We start from the raw sequence: 24,621 nt of genomic DNA on the forward strand, positions 1-24,621 counted from the left end.
CTCCTTTACATTTATTTCACAGCTATAGTTACTAGTTACTTTTCAGATCTATATATTTAAATCATTTGATCATCTTTATAAAATAACTATAAAATAGCATTGTTATAGATTAGACTACCCAAAAGTATAGCTAAATTGTTAAGATTAGCTTCACGTTGACAACTTTAAAATGCTGCTTACATGTACATGTATGTCAATAAATCAGTATTAATATTCCAATAATTTATGAAAAATATAACTCTCTAAATGGGGACAGTTTGCATAATGAGTACGTTTACTTTGATACTCTAAGTACATTTTGCTGCCAATACTTATGTACTTTTACTTAAGTAAGATTTTGAATGCAGGACTTTTACTTGTAATGGAGTATCTTTACATTGTTGTATTGCTACTTAACTTATGTAAAAGATCTCAGTACTTCTTCCACCACTGACCTCACCGAGGTTATACCAATGAAGTTACAATCATTGAGAGTTCATTTAAAGTATTAGATTAATCGAAGAAATAGTCGCCAGATTAATCAATTGCCGAAATAATTGTTCGTTTCAGTCCTACAAGATAACATTTTGACGCATCTCAACCCTAAACTAACATTAGCCCTTACCCTAAACTAAACCATATCCTAATTCTTATCTTAACCCTAAAACAAAGTCCTAATCTAGCCCCTTAAAGAAGAGAGAACCAGCCTTGAAGGATTTTCCTCATCTTTCTATCCTTGTGAGGACATTTGGTCCTCTTAAAATAGACAGTCTTAGAGTGGAGACAGGCTATATATAACTGAAGCATTGAGATGTAGTTGTCTCAAAAGGTTTCTGGCCTGTTTGGTGAGTGACCCTCATTGACCTATCCACCAAAAAGAAATGTTATCTGGGTTTGTGGCTTGGTGGGTGTTAATTGTGGATCCTGGCACCAGTTTTGTCAACCAGTTTAGGTGGACTGGGATCCAGTTCGCTGGACTGTTTTCAACTGTCAAACAGCTGAAAACATAGCAGTCCATTGTCAAGATCTATCCCAATTCTTCTTCTAACTCTTCCAGTCTGCATATATACGTATGACCCCTGGGGTGATTTTGAAATGGAATTTGAGCTTGCAGAACACATTTGGTGAAAGTACCAAACATTTATACAATTGAATTTTTAATTCAATCTTTCACAACGGTATCAAAGTAGTATTGAAGCTTCGGTCATTATGATAACACTACTGTACACACGTCTGCTTCAGTAACATGCTGTGGATCTATAATGGAGGACATGCTCACTTCCATAACAACCTCTTAATCTCAATCAATCAATCAATCAATCATCAGTCATATTCTGGCTGGCTTGACACAGGACAGAGCAAGCTGGTTGTACTTCTGTAGTGAGCCAAGTCGACCTCTTACTACATTACTACTACAGTCCCACACTGTACTTTAGTCTCCGGATAAATTTGAAAACGGCATTTTCGTGTCAAAAGTTTTCTGTCCACACTAGCGTTTTTGAAAAGTCCCCTATCCACACTGAACTGCCAAAAATGCAAAAGTCTGTTAGAACGAAGTCTGTTAGCTAGTTAAGTTTCCGAAAAAATGCCATGGTAGAGTTCTTCTTTACTCGAAGTTGTGCCAGCACAACATGCATGGATCGCATGACAATGATAAACCTCACATGACAGCGTTTTTCGAAAAGCCCCGTTTTCCCCGTCCACACTACAACACGAGCCCGCGATTTCAAATTCATCCGCTTGGGAGAGTGTTTTCAGAGAGCTCCGTTTTCAGTGGTCAAAAACACAAACACGGTCTTAAGGGGGTCGCACACAGGACGGGAAGAACCGTGTCAGATAGGACAAGGCACAGGTATACTACATAGGAAGCATCGCACAGAGGGAGCCAGTAGACGTTAATATGTATAATAGATTAACGTTACGCTACAACTTACTGGTACATCCCGTTACTCACGCAATCTTCCTCCAAGCTGCCGACTTTTGTTGGTCATCCTTGAAGAATCTGTGATTGGTGGCGCATAATTCCGGATATTTACCTATTTCATTGATTAACCGTTCATTGTCCATCTTCTGTAGTTTTTATGCCTCCGCGCCATGGCCGGCAAACGTCCACTTGGACTCAAAGATGAACTGATTAGATGGGATGGTGAGAGGTCAAAGGTCAAGGTCACTGTGACCTCACAAAAAGCGTTTTTGGCCATAACTCAAGAATTCATACGCTAATTATGACAAAATTTCACACAAATGTCTATTAGGATAAAATGATGAAGTGATGACATTTTATATCCAAAAGTTCAAAGGTCAAATTCACTGTGACATCATAATGTTTTGCTTACCACTGTAGCTGAGAAAACGATCTTGGGTCATTCTACAAAAACGGTGGAAGTGCTGTCACTTACTTTTGCAGACACCAAAATCCTTTTAGTTGACCCAATAATCACATTAATTATATATGTTCAATAAATAAAGATTGTTCTTGCAATGATAAAACAAAGTTTATTGGTGGAGGCATACAACTGCGAGGCGGTTATTTCTAGTTTTTTTTTTTAGGGAGTTTCCTGTCTGCGCGACTTGATGTCAAAACGTACAGCTGCAGTGATCCCCTTCGGGATGTTTTAGATGGAAAACAAATGTCAGCTGACAAAATAAAAACAAGTTATTGATTTTAAAATATTAGATAGCTTGCTGCTTCTGTTCACAATGATACATTTCAAGCCACATATCTAATATTGATTTTTGGGTCTTGTCCTGTGTTTAATAGCAATAGTGGAAAACTTGAGTGGCACTCCAAGACTCCAAGCAGCACTGGAGTCACTGGAATCACCTTCATTGTAAACACTTGGAATTTTTGGAAGTTGTATGTCGTCCACCAGACGCATCCGGTGTGCAACCCCCTTCAGTGTGGATAGAATGCCAATTAGTATGCCAGATTAGTGTGGACTCGGCCTTTGTTTTAGGGTTCCACCAGGTCATGGACATTCTGGGATATCATGGATTTTTGAGAGGTTTGTTCCAGACAGGGAAGGTCAGGAAATTGAATACATTTAAAGTATAATATCAAGTAATTTTACAAATGGGTCCTTACAGGAATACAGCAGAATGTATTTTCCAACTTTTTTACATTCATTGCATTAGATGGTTTTCAGCCCAACTGTGGAATCCACTGTGGAAACCAGAATGGAAAAACAACATTAACAAACCAGGAAGGAAGAACAGTCTTAAACAAGCAAATAGTAAACATGTTGTCCCTCACCAGTGATGTAGTTCCACCCTTGGGTCAGTCAGTGATTGCTGAGTGAACTTGAAATATGAGTGAAATTGTATTGCATTTTGGTATGGGACAATGAAAGGACAGATTGACCATATATTTCTGTTGCCTACTCTCCTCAGAATTAGGCTTATAAGTTATATCTTGAAATGTAGTAACTGTAATTGTCCTGTTTTTACTCAATACAGTACAAAATATAAGAACTACAATACGCAATAAATACAATCCGTACATTACACAATGTACACTACAATACAATTTATAATACAATATACAACACCAGGAGAGTGAGTGTTATGAATAATATAAATGCTAAATGATAAGTGATATATGGTATTGCACAGTAGGTAAGTGGTAATATGATATAAGTAGTCAACACTGAGGCACAGTGGTAGTGCAGTGATGATGCAATAACAGAACAACAGTCCAGCAACTGGACAATAACTACAGTGTCTTGTGGTTAGAGGTTTGCCCAAAAATTCTCCATTGACTCTCACTTCAACACATCAACCCAGTCTGATGTCTCCAAGTGTGTAGCGTGTGGAGACTATTATGTTACCTATGATAACTTTAACTGTATTGCTTTACCACTGAGTCCCCATTCATTGTCCCCCACATTGTATGATAACTTTAACTGTATGACCTGCTTTACCACTGAGTCCCATTCATTGTCCCCCACATTGTATGATAATTTTAACTGTATGACCTGCTTTACCACTGAGTCCCCATTCATTGTCAATGCCGCCCCCTAGCGGCACAAAGTCAACGTTACAGTGTGACTAACGAACTAACAAACAAACGAACAAACAAACTAACGGACGGAGACCGATCCACAGTCCCCCCTTTGGTTATAGCAGTTATAGTTGATTGGGAAGCTTTGAATGGCTGGAATCAACTTGTTGTCCTTTTTGTACTTGCCAGGCAGAACTGTTCCTGAAACAAAATCATACTGGTAGTGAAACAAGGAAGTGCAGAAATCTGATGGCTGATGAGCATGAAGAGTTCAGCTGCTGGCAACTTTTCTCGTCCGACAAGCTTTTTGACCATCCACACAACAGCCGTGTTTCCCTGATAGCTCGGCTCTGTAGGAAATGAATGGACTTCCGGGCCGGGGAGTGGTTGATCATATTACTGGCAGTGTGAATACATAGTTAGTCATTTCGTGAAATTACTCAGTCGTCCACTTTTATAGCTACATTTGGTACGTCATTTGTGTAAGCATTCGGACAGCGAGTTGTTGTTTATCCAGTATCGACTCAATAGATAATGAAAACAGTTTTTTTTTAACCTCATATTCATCTTTTTTATGTGCCACTGCAGATGAGTCAACCACAGTTCATTGTCCTAATGCTTTTTACTGAAGGCATTTAGGACTGAATGTTGAAACTATTAATTCACAAATGTATTCATTGTGTGCCACAGAGTCAAAAATTGTCAGATTTTTCTGAAAAAATATGAATTAGCTGAAATATTTGTGATCCTTGTGGGGAATATAAGCTTTGGAGAGCAGGATGGTGTCAGTAAAATGCTCACTTCTGAAATGTTGGACCTGTAGCCTTTAAACACAGGTCATTTATCTGTGGCTCCTTAAATTGACCAAATTTAAGGCTGTAAAAAGTAATAAAATGTGTCCAGGATTTATTTTTCTCCACGCCATAACAGGTTTCTTTGTGCTCCATGTCCACTCATAGGGCCTCAGGGTTAGCACTACAATATGCATCCTATCTGCTTTACTGAACACAGTTGGAGATCATGTCCCTTAACAATTTGTTTCTTTATTTTGACTGTTTAATTGGTCTCAAATTCAATTACAGGTAGCATTAAGAATGTATTAAACTTGGCTCTTTGAGACCTGCAGATACCCTGAAAACTACTCCTTTGTTGTGAAGAAGGCATCTTCATCCAGCATCTTTACACTCTTCAATCAATCAATCAATCAATCAATCAATCAAACTTTATTTATATAGCACCTTTCAAACAAATGCAATTCAAAGTGCTTTACAAGTGATTGACAAAACGTAGGATGTTAAAAATGGGTTTAGAGACTAATGCACACCAAAACAACCAAAACCCAATAATAACAATAAAAGATGGGTAGTTAAAATAATAAAAGATAAACAATAAAAGATAATACAAGCAGCAATAAAAATAACATTAAAAATAAACTTATGAAATACTATACAAAATAAATTGATTATAGTAAAACAGTAAAATGTTAATAAAATAAAATAGAATAAAATAAATAATAATGATCAACAGTGAAATGTTGATAAAACAAAATAGATAGAATAAAGATAATAAATACAATAAGTATAAATACTAAAACCATAAAATTAAAAAACACTACATAAAGGACAGACTGAATAGATGGGTTTTTAGTTTACGTTAAAAATATCAATATTTTCAGCTCCTCTCTTCCCACTACAGTGTTAGCTTTCCAGTTTAACTATGCCATTTAAAGCTTACATACAGTTGATTCTTGGCTGATCCAGAAACACTCAATAGTCAGTTAACGTGCTCACAAGCTGTATTGAAACTCACTAAGTATCACTAATATCTACTATATTTTAACAGATTTTCAGTGTTTCAGTTTTTTCTCCTGGTCAGTTCATGTCAGTGTGTGGGATTTCTGCTCCGCATTAGTCACTGTGTGACTCACACAGGGACTCCATCCCTTGTTGAGGAAATATCCAAGACCACAAGGAAGCATCGTAAAGCAAAGTTCTCCCTTGGAAAGATATTCTAGGCCCATATAATTGCCTTGTTAGAGGGCTGGTGTACTTTTTTTCATTTATGTCGACTGGTCCATTCAAACTTGTTTCAGTAGAGTAGTGCAGTGTGCATATATGACCAGTGGGGGGCACTGTTCCCCATTCCCCACACTCCTGGTACAGACTTTCCATTTCAGGTTATTTGTCTGACTCTTACCCAGAGAGACTTCCAGTGAGATCAACGGTAGAAAAAGCTTAAATTCCCTGATCACCAACATTAACAGCAACTAGGGGTCAGAGGTCACATCAGCCTGACAATCGATGGAACAGATATTCCTGTGAACCCAGAATGACCACAGGGAAAGAAGTATGAGCTGAGATGAGAAAGTTGTTTTTTAGTATCTTCAAGGACAGGCAGAAGAGAAAGAAGTGATTTATGAGTCATGATTTAATACGGTATAATACAGCAGTGTTTAGATCTGTGGAATAAATGGGAGAACTGTCATTCATTTGTGGGTTGTTAACAAGTCTTAAAACCAAACAACTCTAAAAGTATTAAAATGTCTTTAAAATGTTATTAGAGGTCTTCACCATGCAGTGACCAGTTTCTTTTGGCTGCATGTCCACCCTTATAATAATATAGAATAGGGTTAGTCGTACAATATGCATCCTATATGCTTTACTAAACATAGTTGGCCTTCGAGTCCCTTAATAATTAAATTCCTGTTGTCCCCTGTCTTATTTTGCCCATTTATAGTTTGATTGTTCATTAGCTGTGTTCAGTTCAGTCAGAAATGTCGTTTTCCAGCTTTGTTTCTTTATTTTGTTTTTTTAAATTGGTTGTAAATTGAATTCAAAGTAGCATTCAAAATATCTTAAAATGTCTTGAATTATGTCTGAAACTTTTATATACACTGGTTTTGGACTTTCCACTCCCTTCACTTTTGTTCGCCCCCACAGACCAATAAAACTGCCTTTGTGTGTGTGTGTGTGTGTGTGTGTGTGTGTGTGTCTGTGTGGTTACATGGGGGCTCTGAAGGTGGGTGGACAGGGTGAGACCCAGCCATTCCACCCTTTTTCATTGATCTGACTGCTGTTTGTAAGAAGAAATTGGCTCTCACACACACACACACACACACACACACACACACACACACACACACCCACAGATCAGCTTCTGCCAGGGCTCATTACTGTCAGCAGAATGCAGAGGCGGGCAAACTAACAAAAACCAAAGCCAAACCACACAGCCATTGCTTGTGTGTGTGTGTGTGTGTGGGTGGTCAGTTCAGCACAAAGGGGTTTCCTGCAGCGGGGGTGGGCTGAAGGAATACTTCACCCAAACATGTGATGGAGACTTTGCAGCGTCACCAATAGGGATGAGACAACAACCGGTATTATCGCGGTAAACAAAACAATATTGGTTATGACACCGGCCCTAATTTTTAATTTTTATTACTGTCTCTGTGAACGCGATATCTCAGGAACACCTTGAGGGAATTTCATTACATCTGGCACAAACGTCCACTTGGACTCAAGGATGAACTGATTAGAATTTGGTGGTCAAAGGTCAAAGGTCAGAGGTCAGTGTGACCTCACAGAAGACGTTTTTGGCCATAACTCAAGAATTCATACGCTAATTATGACAACATTTCACACAAATGTCTAATAGGATAAAATGATGAAGTGATGACATTTTATATCCAGAAGTTCAAAGGTCGATTTCACTGTGACATCATAATGTTTTGCTTACCACTGTAGCTGAGAAAACGATCTTGGGTCATTCTACAAAAACGGTGGAAGTGCTGTCACTTACTTCTGCAGACACCAAAATCCTTTAAGTTGATCTAATAATCACATTAATTATATATGTTCAATAAATAAAGACTGTCCTTGCAATGATAAAACAAAGTTTATTGCCATCACAGCCCTATTACAGTGACCACCTTGATAACCGGTGACTTTTTGAGAGGCTGAAGAACAAACAGAAACACTCAGCACAGCCCCCGGTATCTCTCGTCTGTCATCATTTAATCCGCCGCCACTTGGTGGGAAGTGAACAGCGTCACAGAGGGAAGTGTCCGTGGTAAACACATTAACGTGGTCACGGTCGGAGTTGTGGATAATCAGGCCGTGAGCAGTAATCGGCGTCGGCGTCCCCATCAAATCCTCTGCCGAGTCTGACGACCACGGAGCGGTCATAAAGCTGCTTTATGACGTCTTTAAAATTCCATAGTGACACTGCTCAGCACTCAGATAGAGAATTAACCAGTGGTGGAAAGTAACTAAGTACATTTACTCAAGTACTGTACTTAAGTAAAGTACAAGTATCTCAAAATTGTACTTGAGTATTTCCATTTGATGCTACTTTATACTTCCACTCCACTACATTTCAGAGGGAAATATTGTACTTTCTACTCCACTACATTTATTTGACAGCTTTAGTTACTTTTCAGATGGAGATTTGACACAATGGATAATATAACAAGCTTTTAAAATACAACACATTGTTAAAGATGAAACCCTCTAAACCTCACATGGTTTAATTTCAATAAATGTTCAAATGATCCAATATTTCAGCAAAAATCAAAGATTAGAGAAAAAGTCCAAAAGCTGAAAACAGATTTGTGTATCAGAACTTTGTTTTTTCTTCTTTCCTCTCCCATTAATCATCTCACGACCCCTCAGATTTATCTGGTGACTCTTTGGAGGGGCCCGACCCCTAGGTTGTGAACCACTGGACTAAACTAGCTAACTGTATATAAAGTAGTTCAAACTAGCTCCACCTCCAGCAGCTACAACAGTAACATGCTGCTTACACACTGATGCTTCAGTATTAATAATCTAATGATGTCATATATAATAAAATATCAGTCAGAGGGACCAAACCACTACTTTTACTTTAATACTTTAACTACATTTTGCTGCTGATACTTATGTACTTTTACTTAAGTAGGATTTTTCATGCAGGACTTTTACTTGTAATGGAGTATTTTTACATTGCTGTATTGGTACTTTTACTTAAGTAAAGGATCAGAGTACTTCTTCCACCACTGGAATTAACATGAGTACAGTGTGAAGACTGGCGTATTGCCCCTGTTTACTATTCTTCTACTGTTCTGCTGGACACACTGCTGTCTCACTGTAGGTAAGGCTGTGAAATATTTAAAATAAGTCAGAATGCTGCCTCTTTGGAACGGTGTGTGAGTTGTAGGGTGTGTGTGTCTCGTCTCCTTTCCGCGGCTTCAAAATAATTATACTGACGGGGAAAAAAACTGACCACTGACACAGCCCATCGTCGAAGTCCAATGACATCATACATCGGCACAACCCTGTATATGTGTGTGTGTGTGTGTGTGTGTGTGTGTGATGGCGTGATACAGGAATTAGTCATTAGTCTGTTAGTCTCTTCAATATACGAGTTTGAAAGGTCTGTAACTCCTGTTAATACCGTTTTCCATATTACTTCTTTGTTTGCCATGTTAGTGCTGTCTGCTTTCTTATACACACACACACACACACACACACACACACACACACACATACACGTATTTTGTGTGTAACAGCACAGTTGTGTCTGTGTTTGTGCATTTTGCATTTTTGAATGTTGTGTGTGTGTGTGTGTTCCAGTCTGTTCTTCTGCTGTGGAAAAGTTATAGAATAGTTATAGAATATTATATTGAGAAGATGTTCTTTCTCTCTCTGTTGTGTGTGTGTGTGTGTGTGTGTGTGTGTGTGTGTGTGCAGGTATGCCAGCCTGTATTTCTGCTGTGCAGTAGAAGAGCAGGACAACGAGCTGATCACCCTGGAAGTCATCCATCGCTTTGTTGAGCTGCTGGATAAATACTTTGGCAGCGTGAGTCACTCCTCCTCCCTTTTTCCTCTCTCTCTCTCTCATTTTCTAGCTCTGTTGTTCTCTCTCTTTCGCTTTCTCTCTTTAGTCCATTTCATTTTTTCCACTGTACAAGTTTTAGAAAGTTCTGCACTTAGCCCTGGACTAACTAGGCAAGATAAGGTTTGATACTGACTCATTCTTAAGTGGAATAGCTTTAACTTCACTTCTGACTTTGCATGGTTGAAATTGGTTTAGACCACTTTTCTTTCTGCCTCATCATGTTTCTCTTTGTCTTCTTATCTCATTGTCGTTGTCATGCCATTGTCCGTTTTATTCTTTTGTTCTGGCACCTATTGCATGCTCAGCCGTCCTGGTGGGGAATCCCTCTTAGAACTGGCCCGTCTAAGGTTTCTTCTTTTTTTTTTGGGGGGGGGGGGGAGTTTTTCCTTGTCTTCACTGAGGGTCTAAGGTTGGTGGTGTCAGGTAGGCTAGGCTGAGCTAGCAGGGTTCCTATGCAGGTCTGGAAAGTCTGGAAAAGTATTAAAAATGAATTTGATCATTTCCAGGTCTTGAATAGTTTGGGAATTTGAAAAAAATGAATGGAAAAGTATGGAAAATGTTGTGGTTCAGGTCCGATACACACATAATTCTAGCTTTTATGTTGTTGTAGAGCCACTTTGAGTCCACAGTTTTTGTTGATGTGGAGAATAATGTTCAGATAGAGGGACGCTCTTATTACCCAGCCGCTGTCAGCATGCATTATATCAAATACAGACCAAAATCAAATCCAGTCAAGAACATAGGGTCTGGGAAAAATATGGAATTTTAAAATGGAAACCGTGTAGGAACCCTGCCAATCATCTCACATATTCTGATATTTGTTGCTGTGAAGAACAATCTTCATCTATACAGTGATATGACCTAGTTAGCAGGGGCAAGATGTCTATCTGCGTAAATCATATTGAACACCAGACAAAATCTTCAAAACAAATCAAGGTCTGGAAAAAGTATGGAATTTTTTAATTGAAAATGTGTAGGAACCCTGAGCTATGTAGGTTAGGTAGGCCTGTTGTGCTATTTTACATGCTACTTTGTTCTGTTTCCTTGTGTTTTATTTTGTTGTATACTTTATTGCCTCATCACAAGCATGTCCTTTGAGACATGCTTCTGATGGAGGGCTATATTAATAAACTTGACTTGACCTTGTATTAAAATGTGATCTAGATATCTTACCTAGATAAGTAACAGTGCACATTAATGCAAGGTGTAAATGTAAACAGCATGCATTGTGGTGGGAGTGTGATGGGATCTGCCAGCATCAGCTTGGTGGACATGAAATTAGTGCTGGGCGATATGGCCTAAAATTGATATCACAATATTTTTTTGCTCATTATCGATATTTAATATGACTCAATATTTCTTGTAAATGAATTTGTAAATAATAGCCCTATATAAAACTGAATCAGACCAAATTGATTTATATTGTAAACGAGAAGGTTTATTTAAAAACATAGCTCTTGCCTGCATGTAGTATTAATCAATAATCTCAAATATAAAAACAATATGGCTCTAGAACATTAGAGCAGGCCAGCAGAGGCCTTGTTATTATAACTCGAAATAATTCAAATTGCAAAATAGTGCAAAACAACTCTTGTCTGTATGCTCTGCTGTATTAATCAATTTGAAATAGAATAATCTTATCAAATAATAAAATAAATATCAAATGAAAAAACTCTTAAATATCAAATACACTTTTCTACGTAGTCGTAGAAAAGTGTATATTCATTTTCTACGTAGTCGTAGAAAAGTGATTTACATTTCATATCTCGGATCTAAAGTTTTGAGTAACGTTTTGAATCTTTCTTTCTCTATGGTGTAAATTGTAATCTTTTTTTTTTCATCATTCACTTTTTTAGGAACAGGGCTGTGTCCACCATGTGATACGGGATACGTATTACAGGCTAACGTTAACTAGGCTAGCATAAACATTAGCCTAACTAAAGTTCACTACAAAATGGCAGGCTGCCGGCTCTTGGTCCCGCCCCTGCTTCATCCTAATTGGTTGGTAGAACTCTGAAGTGACATTGATGAGTGGTGCGTTTCAGACAAAGTCGGCCTAGAACCACAACAAGGAAGGGGGCGGGGCGGAGTCGCTCTTCGCGCGATGAGAGCGGGAGCTGGGAAATCTCGTGTGAAAGTAGGCTAGTAATTAAAGAAAATTGATCATCATTTTTTCAAATCCTGCATCAACAAAATATCGATCAAATCTACGTGCACGATATATCGCCCAGCACTAAATGCAATCTGTAGAGAGTGTTTGTATTACCGTATTTCCTCTAATAGTGGCCGGTAGTCAATTAAAAGCCGGGTCTCCGATAATGTCCGGGGCCGTGATCGACACGAACAAATAAAGGCCGGCCCCAAATACAGGCCGGGGAAAAAACACAAAAGAAAAACCAGCGGTGGATACCGGTAAACTCCTGGTGCCTGTTATATAATGTAACTGTAGTTTGTAGTAACATACAAGTGCCACAAGATGGCAGTATGCCGCAAGACGGCTCGGCCGGCAGAAGTCTCTGGAGCGTGCCGTCGTCGATTACCGTAATTATCGGTAATGCATCACAGTAACAAAAAAACGGCTACCTAACGAACCCCAACAGAAACAGATCAGAAAACAAGGAGGCTTCGTACTAAAATATGAGCAAATATACTTATCAAACAGAGGCCCCGGCCAATATTAGAGGAAATACGGTAAGTGCGTTTTGTAGTCGAACGTAATGTTAACGTATGTAAAGCGCAGCACTTACATTTAGGTTTTTATACTTCTGCATTAATGTGCGCGTAGCATGTTGTTGAAATCCTGTACACAGGGTGGCAGTTTAAAAAAAAAAAAAAAAAAAATCATATCCCACCAAAATGAAACAGAAAAGAGGAACAGGAAGCAGATCACTGGTCACAGTCACCGGTAAAAACAAACATGGACGTGACTATAGCAATGCAGCTGGATGATGATCGCCCCTATGATCAACCAATCAGAGTGCGCGACTCGACGCATGCACGCAATACATCATAATTCACATAAAATACCCAGCTGATGTCTAAGATTTGTACGTTTTTAACCAATCAGTCATAGATCTGTTTTGTCTTTAAGAAAGCTGCACATCAGTTGTAGCTTAGAGAATGCCTACTTTAACCTTCCCATATATAACACATCTCAACATGTCCCAGTACAAATGAATCAGTCAATAAACCACGATCACCTCATCCAGCTTTTTAACTCCTGTTCTGTGAGCTGGAGCTACAGCGATCCTTATGGTGTTGAACATCGTCATTTTTGGAAGCTATTAGTAGGCATCAGTTTATTTCATTTTCATCAAACCTCAGAATTGTACTTAAGTCCCGTTTACAAAATTATACCTGGGTCATATCATTTAATTTTGTCTGAAATTTGAAAATGTTCCAACAAACAGATTCATGCTTCAACTCCCAGAGGGCCATCCTCATTGTACAGTGCATATGTAGAACACTTTCCATGCAGGCGGTTGCATTGATCCAGTATATATACTTTTTTGCTATCCTCTGTCTTGACTTGTGTTAGGTGTGTGAGCTGGACATCATCTTTAACTTTGAGAAGGCCTACTTCATCCTAGATGAATTCCTCATGGGAGGAGAGATCCAGGACACGTCTAAGAAGAGCGTCCTCAAAGCCATCGAACAAGCTGACCTATTGCAGGAGGTACTGTACTGTATGTGTTAGGGTTCCACTCACCTGGGTAGTGATATTTTGGGGATCGAAGCTGCCAGTAGTAGCTTATGGCTCATGACATAGCTGGCCTATCCATGTGTAAATAAATAATAGGTTTTATCCTAACATAGTACGTACAGGCTAGTGTGTGCTTGTTAACTGAGGTGCTTACTCATCTATTGCCACTGGTAAGTTTTCCTTCCAGCAAATAAAACTTTTTTATTTGATCTGGCAGTTGAAACGGTGAAACCAGTGACCTATTTATTGCAAACAAATATTCAAATAATCTGTTTTTATGACCCATCCCTAGTATGTACACACACACACACACACACACAAACTCAGTGAAATTTCTCAAGCAATTTCTGCTCTTGCTCTGCTGTCTTTCTCTCTCCTTTCTGTTTTCTCTCTCTCTCTCTCCTTCTCCCTGTGTCTCTCTGTCTCCCTCTACAGGAAGACGAGTCGCCCAGGAGCGTATTGGAGGAGATGGGGCTGGCGTAGTACAGCAGCTCCACCTGATTACACAACACCATTGACAGAGACTCTGGATACTAATGCACAGGGGCTGGATGACTTGGGGAGGGATTGGGGCTGAATCTGAATCTGGGGTTGAAGAGGCTCGGATAGGAAGAGTTGGACCAGCATTGGGTCAACCTCTGTGTCTCTATGGCTCTCGGTACTGCTGTACAGGGTTGGATGGGGGATAGAGGGGGCGTTGCATAGAGAGGCTGTTCAACACCGTGTGTGTGTGTGCGTGTGTGTGTGTGAGTGATTTAAGTGGGAGGGACTTCCTGTGGGTCGAGGCAAGGGGTTCCACTTAAACTTTTTAGTGAATTAAGATTGATAAAGACTACATAGGACTATGATTACTGGCAGAACCTTAGAGCTTGCCATCAGTTTCAAGCTCTGTATAACTACAGCTCATGGTACCGGGTTGAATTGGGTGTTTGGGGTGTTGTTGTGTGTGTGTGGGGGGGGGGGAAGGGGGTGGGGGGGTGGTTGGGCGGTTGGGTCGGGGGTCAATTCACCCATTTTTAGACTGAGGTACCAGTGGAGTCCAGCTTTGCTATTTAGTTACTAAGAGTTAATAAGATAACAAAATGACCATGGATACTGGTGTTAGAGCCATAGTGAAGCCTCTGCATTTTTAAAGTTTGACTGAGATAAACAGTCACACCCTGTTGGGGAGGTACTGAATGTGGGGTGAGACTTGGTCGGGGGTTTTGGGACAAAATAGGGAAAAAGCTCAACAGGGTGTCATTTTAAACATGTGTTCTAGTACTACTGAATCCAGAAGTGTTGGCCACCAACATCTGTACTTCAGTATATTATTGAAATTATCCGAACGACAACTGACAGTATCAGTGCTGACACTGAGTTTCTTCATCAAGAGCTGGGCTGATTTACTATTCGAAATTCATTCATTTATTTATCTGTGATTGGTTCATCTTGCCGGTAACACTTTACAATAAGGGTCACTAAGTTAAGGGTTAGTTAATGCTTAATAAGGGTTAGTTAATGCTTAATAGGCATTAACTAACCCTTAATTAACAGTTCACTTATGTGTAATTTACTAATGGTGTTCATGTTAACTAAGGTATTAATTTATACATTATTTAATAGTTTATAAAGATGACTATTATAATGTATAAATTAATACCTTAGTTAACATGAACACCATTAGTAAATTACACATTAGTTAACTGTTAATTAAGGGTTAGTTAATGCTTAATAAGCATTAACTCAGTGACCCTTATTGTAAAGTGTTACCATCTTGCCTAACACAACAGTCTCTGTTTGATTAGCCCCATTGTGGATTGTTGATAATGAACCAAAGAGATTTAAGATTTGCATTATAGCCTAAAATTCCCCGTTTTGAGTGTGGACCAGTCATATGTACCGTAAGTGAACTGATCTATCAGACAAGTTGAGAATGTTGAGTCTGTCGGCCTCTTCCTGTCTGTCTTATGCAATTTTGTGAAGCGTAACAGAGCAGCGCATCCCCCTCTCTCTTCATCTGAGTCACGCCAGACCAGAGAAACCAAACGCTGAGAAGTAAATGAAAGGATTTCAGTTTAGCGCATCAAGTACCAAGTGTGTCTCATGGCCCCATATATACACAATTATTTTTTTTCTACTTTTTTTTTGGCTTTACATCTGGTTGTTGTCTGTTAGCTCTTTGTGAATGACCACCTTGGGCAGGATGATCCACCATCGGTGCAGCAAGGCAAAGTGAAAGTTGGAAACAAAATAGAGCAAAGTTTGATTTAGAGGTGATGCTTCCATTGGTCAAGCTGTCATTTAAGTTAAACCAAGAGCATTTTTTCATGTAGTTCAAACACCTGGAACCAGTTTTGAATGTATTTTGTCTAAGGTCCAGTGTGTGCTCCTGCTGTGTTTCTATGTTATGTATGACATGGTTACTTCATAAGATGCTGTAGAGGGGTGTGAGTACACTCCCTATACTATACAGTTAGTTAGGATATGTACAATAGGTCATCCTCATTATTCGTCCTTTGAGATCAACCAGATTTCCACCTGGAAGAGCTATATTCAGGTAACCCATTGTTGTTTTTCTCCAAGCTGCTTTGGTTATCTCACCCAGCAGAATCAGATCCACTTCAGTCCAGTCAGTTTAGGAAGAAAATTTTCACATTCTTTCAGTGGAAAAACAGTTTTAATTTACTATTCTGATGAAATTGCTTCTGAGGTTCTTTCTTGACGAATTATTTAATCAATTATTTTAAATCTGATATCAATAATCTGATATTTATTGAATCTATGATACACAGTGGCAAACACTTGGGACCAACTTTATTTTTCCATTGTCATTTTGGTCTCTGTGTCTGTTCTCTACAAGGGTTTTGCAACATTTTCCAATCCTGTATCCTTTCTGCTGGAAATTCTACCTCCATTGCCTCAAAATGTTGTCTTATGTTTGTCATTATGCATTCCTCAATCAAGACTTTTCTAATCTGTGAAAGATGGGGGTGTAGCGGTTGGAAGATGTAGATGTAGGATGGATGGGTGTAAGTGGTTTCAGAGTGGTAAAGGTAGGACAGTATCATTTACACCCCAAGGAATTCAGTCTTGAACTTGTCTTGTTGTCTTAGCTCGACTCCCTGGCTCCTCTTCTTGCTTCGATGCGGCTGGCTGTAAGGATCGTCAAAGATAGCTGTGTCAGTGTAATCTCTACAGAAACAACTGGAAAATGTTCTGGATTATGAGATTACTTCTACTTCACTTTATTCTGACCGATTGTGGGTGCTGTGAGAGACTTTGATTGCGTCTATGTAGCGGTCTGCAGTTACAGATATGAGCAAATCATGTATTTTTCACTGCTTTGATATTGTTTGATGAGTTTACATAGTGAGCGAGCACACACTAATTAGGTAGCATTAATTAAAAATAATTTGAAACAGAAATAATTTAGCTCACTGTTGACCCCAACGATGGATGCAACTGTTCTACAACCATCGTTTTTGAGACATCTATGCCTGCTTTCATGTAAAAGTTGTAGAGAAGAGGAAAGCTTTGAATGGCTGTAATCCAGGGTTCCTACTCGGGTCTGGAAAAGTATTAAAAATGAATTTGATCATTTACAGGTCTTTAATAGTTTGGGAATTTGAAAAAATGTTGGAAATGGAAAAGTATGGAAAATGTTGCGGTTCAGGTCCGATACACACATAATTCTAGCTTTTATGTTGTTGTAGAGCCACTTTGAGTCCACAGTTTTTGTTGATATGGAGAATAATGTTCAGATAGAGGGACGCTCTTATTACCCAGCCGCTGTCAGCATGCATTATATCAAATACCCACCAAAATCAAATCCGGTCAAGAACATAGGGTCTGGGAAAAATATGGAATTTTAAAATGGAAACCGTGTAGGAACCCTGCCAATCATCTCACATATTCTCATATTTGTCGCTGTGAGGAACAATCTTCATCTAGACAGTGATATGACCTAGTTAGCAGGGGCAAGATGTCTGTCTGCGTAAATCATATTGAACACCAGACAAAATCTTCAAAACAAATCAAGGTCTGGAAAAAGTATGGAATTTTTTTTAATTGAAAATGTGTAGGAACCCTGGTAATCATCTTATCATCCATTTTGCAATGGAGAACTGCCAGGCAGAACTATCGCTCATGAAACAAAAAATCACATCGGTAAGGGAACAAGGAAGCACGCAAACCTGATTGTAGTTGTCGTTGATGACCGATGACCGTGAAAAGTTCAGCAGTGGCCAACTTTTCTCAGCCGACAAGCTTGTTGATCGTACACACATCGGCTGAGTTTCCACGGTCGCTCGGCTCTATAGGAAATAAATAGACTTCTGGTGACTTGTTAATCATGTTCCTTTAGTGTTGCTTGTTTGTAAGGATGCTCCCAACAGAGTATCAGACTGTTACTGCCACACTACACTCTCCCAGGATGCTCCTTGCTCTAATTCTCTTAGTCTGAGCAAGTGTACTTCATGGATAAACTCTAAGGGAATACAAGGGAGCGGCCACTGGCAGCAACAGGCTTGGACATTGTGGAAAATTCTGCCTAATCTGCTCAAAAGAGGGTGCAAATGGCACTGTCTAGTCCAGTGATTCTCAACCTTTTTCATATCAAGGCCACGGACCCCCATTTGATGAGATTTTCAAATCTGAGAATATTTTTATTGTTAGATATGATTTTCTCCAGAATTCCATGACTATCTGTACTGCAGGTAGAGAGATAACAGAGAAACTATAATCAAAACAGTCATTCTTCTACATTCTCTAATTGTGTTAATTTCTTGTAAATGAAATAATGCTGAAGTTTAACAATTCATCAATTTGCTGGGGACCCCCTGGAACCCACTCAAGTTACCCCTGGTGGTCCCCGGACCCCACGTTGAGAACCACTGGTCTAGTCAATGCAAACGAACGTCTGTTGACATCACTGACCGCTCCTTTGCTTTCCTCTGTGAATAATTTGTAAGGTACAAAGCTGAACTCTGAATGTGAAGTACGTGTTTAAAGAGTAAGGGCTCAGTTAAGCGTGTGATTTCTGATTGTTTTATGTGATGTGACGCTAAAGATCGGTTGAGGTACTATGCCAGCATGTCAGGAAATAGATGAAAGAAAAAAAAAACGAGAGAGAGAGAATGGCAGAAAATGTAAATACAGAGTCTGCTGACAACTTCTACAAACTAAGACATTTCATACTGTCTGCTGATACACATACACACACTTTGGACATTTGATTCTCATGTTGTGCCCTTTCATCTCTCCTCAGTTAGTGATCTACTTTCCAAAGAAATATTTTCCTGTGTGCAACAAAGGGAGAAGATCTACATAACACTTTTGGACTAAACGCAACAAGGCAAAGGCTGTTTGTAGGTTGACAGGACAATTTTTTTTAGTGGACTCAAATGCAGCCAAAGGTATATTGCTTCCTAGGGTTACTTAAGACTTTTGCTGCCCTTTTTTTTTTTTTTCAAAAGGGACATTCCTTCAATATAGATATTTTGAATAGTGTTCCTCTTCTCCAAGGGCGCTGCATTTTTGGTGAGATTTTATTTAAAAATCCACACCCAGTTTGAATACTTTGGAAATGTCTCCCTTTCATCCTTCCTTCCTTCCTGTGGCCAATTATAGCTTATCATATGCAAATAATTTATCAATTTGGTGATATCATGTACCTCATAAATTAATTTACTTACAAAACTATGATTTTTTTTTTTTTTTTTTATCTCTTGTTAACAGTTGTTTAACTCCCTCAAGGAAGGGAGGAGGGCACAGTTCATGGTAAAGAGGATTGGAATGGGGCCTTAGCATGGGGAAGCAAGGCATGTTGAATCTGTATAATGTTCTGCAGTTAAAGGCTATCAAAAGGGACTCAATGTGTGAATGTAATTTTATAATGAAATTAAATAACATTTTAAACTAAATGAAATTGGCGTCTCCTGCTTGTTTTGTAATGTTTTGTAACAGTGTGTGTGTCTGAGTGTGTAAGAGAGGTGGATTACTCTCCATATCAATAAAGACTCCTCCTCTGAGTGGCAATGCACAATTGCACTTTTTACATATAATTTGCACATTAATACATTTATATTTTATTTAATTTGCACATTAATACATTTATATTTTATTTAATTTGCACATTAATACATTTATATTTTATTTAATTTGCACATTAATAGCAATATCTTGCCTTACAGTTAAAATTCTACTTTATTCTATTTATTTTTATCTACTATAGTAGTGTAGTGTAGTATAGTAGTTGTATAGTATATAGTAGTTGTAGTTGTATAGTTTATAGTAGTTGTAGTGTAGGTTTTGTGTGTGTGTGTATATATATATATATATATATATATAGTAATTCCGTGTACTGACTTTTACCTACCTTGTGTGTGCTTTTTTGTCATTTATGTGAATTGCTGCTGCAACACTGTAATTTCCCTTTGGGGATAAATAAAGTACTCTATCTATCTATCTATCTATCTATCTGTTTATCTATCAATGGGTCCCTGTGAAATCATTCTGAACATATCACAGGACACTGCGGATACAGACATACAGAGCTCCGGACTAAAATCATGCATGTGATTAGATGCTTGGGTATCTAATTACAAAGTGTGTTCAAAGGAGCTCACTTCTAAGAATTTCTAGGAATCATTTTGTGCTACATAAATTTCATTTCATTAAAATATTTATTTACCTAGAGAATATTAAAAACATGATGTTTCTGCAAAGAAGGCCTTCATCAGACAACCATCAAGAAAATGCAGCAACAGCAAAGACAATGGGAGACAGTGAATTGCTGATGTCACGGCACTCGGGTGAGGTCAGACAACCAATCATACAGTAGTATTCACGCAGCCTGATATGCATCATCAAAGGAAGAAACCTAACGTGATTATCAATGGACTGGTGTCTATCGAAAGGGCATGATCCGATCAAGTAAGAGGCATAGAGCAACCAATAATATGGGTTGAGTTAAAAAATCTAAGTGTGACTGAATTAGGACAAAAACAACAAGTACTATGTAGGACAATCATAGGTGTGATTGCACTATTAGGGTGCCGTTTTTATTCTGTGTGGAGAAATACGCATGAGTTGTAAAAATTACTTTGTTTTACCCTTTGCAAATAGGCATTTCTGCCTGTCCCACTTCACTGACATCCAGCTGTCATTTGAAGTGTAATCATTAGGGGTCCAAGTATGTAGTTCTGGGAACCCTATTGGAATTGATTATTAGGGGTCCAAGCAAGTCCTGGAACCACAGAACTCGAACACATAGAGTGGTCAATCCCAGGATCCAGGATGGTCAGAGTGGCAGCCATTTTTATGTGTACCACTGGGCTAGCTTCCATATAGCCTAAACCAACTCGCAGCAAGTCGCTGAGGCAAGAGGTTTCACAGCCAGGACCAAAGGACCTTCTCTGTCACCTTGCTGCCAAGAATTGCTAATATGCTAATGTTGACTAGAAGAGCTGACAAGAGAAGTGTAAGCTTTGATAATGCTACATTAACCTTGTCGCTAATGTCAACTTTCAGTCGAGTTTTGACACTTGCTACTTTTGCCCCTCACGGTCAGGAATGGCAGTAGGGGTTGTCAAATTGACCACAAAACAGTTAAGTAACACATTTTTCCAGCGTTTACTTGTCAATAAACGAATAGTTTGCTCAAAAATGAAAATTCTGTCATTTTCACAGCACAGGCGAAGTTTGTCCAGATAACACACGGGGAGGCTGCCGGCACAATTCCGTCGCAGCCTTCTGCCAAACAGCTGCAGTCAATGGGACCAGTTCCAAAAAGGGCAAAAAATGACCATAAACTTACTCTATACAGCTTGTGCAGCATAATCCAACTCTTATGAAGCCAAACAATTGCACTGTGACTGGAAAAGACAAAAAAAAACCAACAACATAAAAAATGCTCCTGGACTGCTACGCATAGGTCTGTCACTCAAACTGAAATAGCTGTGCTCCAAGTAACTTATAAGGTTAACTGCTTACTTATCAAAACAAATAAGAAAATGTCAACTTCAGTATAGAAGAGGAACAACAGTTCTTTGCCCAGCTTTTTTTTATTTGAACCAGAATACACAGACACAGAACTCAGACAGATGGACGAAGCAGTGGCAATAGCAGCTCAGCCAGATCAAATCACTGGCCATGTATGGGCAACAAGTAATTCAGGGGACCTATTACCACCACTTAATTAAATGCATGGTTGCAAGATAAAAATTCTAATTTATTGATTTAGATAAACCTTTTAAGTTGCAAACATTATTTTGATGAGTTGTGTTGACGTAATAATGTTGGTAATTACATCAACTTAATGTTGTGTGTAATTTAAACTTAAATTTCTGTGTAAATTGATTTAAAACAAAATTCAAGTTGTAGCAACTTAATGAAATTGGCTTGATAACGTAATTTTTCTCCACCTTGAGTTCAGGATTTCAAGTCCCCGCCCATTACCCATTTAACATGCCTGGACAAGTGTTTTGTTAAGTTGGCCCATATCTAAAAAAAAATGGGCTGGGGGTGCAAAATGTGTAAATTTGAAATCTCTACAAAAACAGGGTTGCTAAAACATTACAGGTTACGCCATGGTCACGGTGGGCAACCTCTGCCATATCTTTACCAAGATTGTTTTTGTTCCTTCAAAACATGGGGTAGCCTTAGATCACATCTATCAAGAAATCACTCTCAGGAAACTCAGGAAAGAGTCAGATCTGCAGAAAGTCTCACTTTTCACTTGCCAGTGTTGCAGTGCCAGCGTAATCTCCACAGAAAGAGAGTTTTTTGAACACCTTGATCGACATTTGAAAAAACACGAGACTGTCATCTGTGTTTTTAAGAACTGCAATTTCAGCACTAACATTTATGTGAACATTTGCCTCCCACAGAAGCCGAAAGCATACTCCTCACTCACTGCAAGACTTTAAAGAAGACCTGCTAAAGAGGTATGCAAGTTCTTCAAATACAGATGATTACAGTGATGTGGATGTTCAGGATGGTGAACTGTCTATTACTGATGATGGTCGAGATGATAATGATGTGAGAGATCTACCAAACCTCACTGAAAGAAATTTGGCTTTGTTGTTTCTAAAACTGGAGAGCACCTTTAATGTATCTAACAGGTGTATTGATGAGGTTGTTGAAGAGTTAAATTTTATCTCTCATTCAGCATCAGGTCCCATCATCAAAGACGTTTTACAGTCCTGTTTGAGGAAGCACAATTGTGAGATTGATGAGTCTGTTGTGTCAGACGTGGTGACAGAGCTTTGTGATGCCAACCCCTTTACCTCCGCCCTGAGTAGTAGCGGTCCACTTTCTTCTGCCTACAAGAGAAGGGCTTATTTTAAGGAGCAGTTTGCTGTGGTGGAACCAGTGGAGTATGTACTCAGTAGGGAAGAAGACAGAAGCTTCCAGTATGTCCCTATTCTGAAGTCATTGCTTCAGGTTTTGAGCCGGAAAGAGATCCAGGATTTGCTCTTGCATGACGAGAAGCTCAAAGTCATAGTGAAACTCAGTACAGGGCATTTTTTGATGGCATTTATTATAAAACAAATGAGTTGTTTTCTGGAGAAGATCCTACCATTGATATCATTCTCTATGTTGATGACTTTGAGATACGCAATCCTCTGGGCACATCGAGGAAAAAACACAAAGTCACAGCTGTGTACTGGGTGTTAGCTGATGTTCCTGCACTGCTCAGATGTTCACTGACCTCCATCTTCTTAGCAATTCTCTGCAGGGCTGAGGATGTGAAAAGATTTGGTTACAGTACTGTATTTGAGCCACTGCTCAAGGATCTTGTGAGCTTGGAAGAGGAGGGCCTGTATGTCCCAGCATTAGGCAAAAGAGTCAAAGGAACAGTGTTTAGTGTTGTGGCAGATAATCTTGGGGCCCATTCTATTGGGGGATTTGTTGAAAGCTTCTCCAGTTCTTACGTTTTCAGATTTTGTCTGGGTGAGCTGTCAGAGTTTCAGGTGGAAGAGGTGAGAACAGGGGCATTTCAACTCCGAACTGAAGAACAGCATGAAATCCATGTCCAGACTGTGCAGGAGAATACTGCTTTGACTCATGTCTGTGGAGTCAAGAGGCAGTGTGCACTTACAGAGAATCTGTTTTGTCAGGTTACCCACCTGATGTGCTGCACGATCTGTTTGAGGGTGTAGTCCCCCGACAATTGGCTCTATGTCTTCAAGTGTTTATCAAGAGTAAATACTTCACTCTTGATCCCGGACGAGCCCCCCAATTTGTCACGGCCGGCTCAAAAACCATGACAAATAACGGGAGGTAAAACAAGAAGTTAAAGCAATCAACTAATAATTTATTGGGAACAACCAAGAATGTCAAAATGCTATGGGGTGTGATAGTCAGTGAGTCAGTGGTGTTGGCGTGTTTGCATGAATGATAAAATAGCGAGTGAAGTGTTGTATGCTAAAGGAAAAACAAAGACAGGAATGGGGAGCGTGGAGAGTAGGGAACAGAGTTTCCCCTTTCTCTCCCATCATGGAACCAGTGAGGTGCGCTCTTATAGGACTGGGAACACCGGGCCCAGGTGTTCTCACTCCATGACGACCAGACCACACCTACTGGGCATCTGCAACACAAAACACAAAGACAAGACAAGCAGCCAGCCCAACAGCCAAAAGAGGCGGGGTCATCACAAACTCAACAAATGCATCAAAACGTTCCCCTACAAATGGTCAGACGAGACTGATGCTCCACAGCAGGTCCCTCTGAATTCTGCAGCAAGGAAAAGTGTTGGAGGGAACGCCCATGAAAACGGGTCATTGCTGCGATTCCTGCCCCTCATAATTGGATCAAAAATCCCTGAGGGTGAACCAGCATGGGAAGTACTTCTAGTGCTCAAAGACATAGTTGAGCTTGTTGTAAGTCACGTTCACACAGAGGAGGCTATTTGTTACCTAGACAGCAAGATCTCTGAACACAGACACAGGTTTCTCCAGCTTTTCGCACAGGAAAAACTTAATCCCCAAACATCATTACCTGGAACATTATCCACAGCTGATCAGGGCCTATGGTCCACTAGTGTTGCTGTGGACTATGCGGTTTGAAGCCAAACACAGCT

The 24,621-nt window shown here is 39.3% G+C and overlaps 1 protein-coding gene across 1 annotated transcript; it reads left to right on the forward strand.

Moving 5' to 3' along the window:
* Positions 1-9,705: 9,705 nt before the first annotated feature.
* On the forward strand, positions 9,706-14,494 carry LOC139662322 (AP-1 complex subunit sigma-1A-like; the record flags this gene model as incomplete). Its single annotated transcript, XM_071540980.1, has 3 exons — positions 9,706-9,814; positions 13,392-13,529; positions 13,992-14,494. Coding segments are annotated over 3 exons (295 nt in total), but the record flags the coding sequence as incomplete, so codon positions are not given.
* Between the last annotated feature and the right edge of the window lie 10,127 nt (positions 14,495-24,621).

The sequence above is a fragment of the Centroberyx affinis genome, unplaced genomic scaffold, assembly GCF_046629955.1.
Source record: "Centroberyx affinis isolate AG114_WGS23_722 - 3 ecotype Tasmania unplaced genomic scaffold, CSIRO-AGI_Caff_v1 ptg003758l_1, whole genome shotgun sequence".
Taxonomy (NCBI): domain Eukaryota; kingdom Metazoa; phylum Chordata; class Actinopteri; order Beryciformes; family Berycidae; genus Centroberyx; species Centroberyx affinis.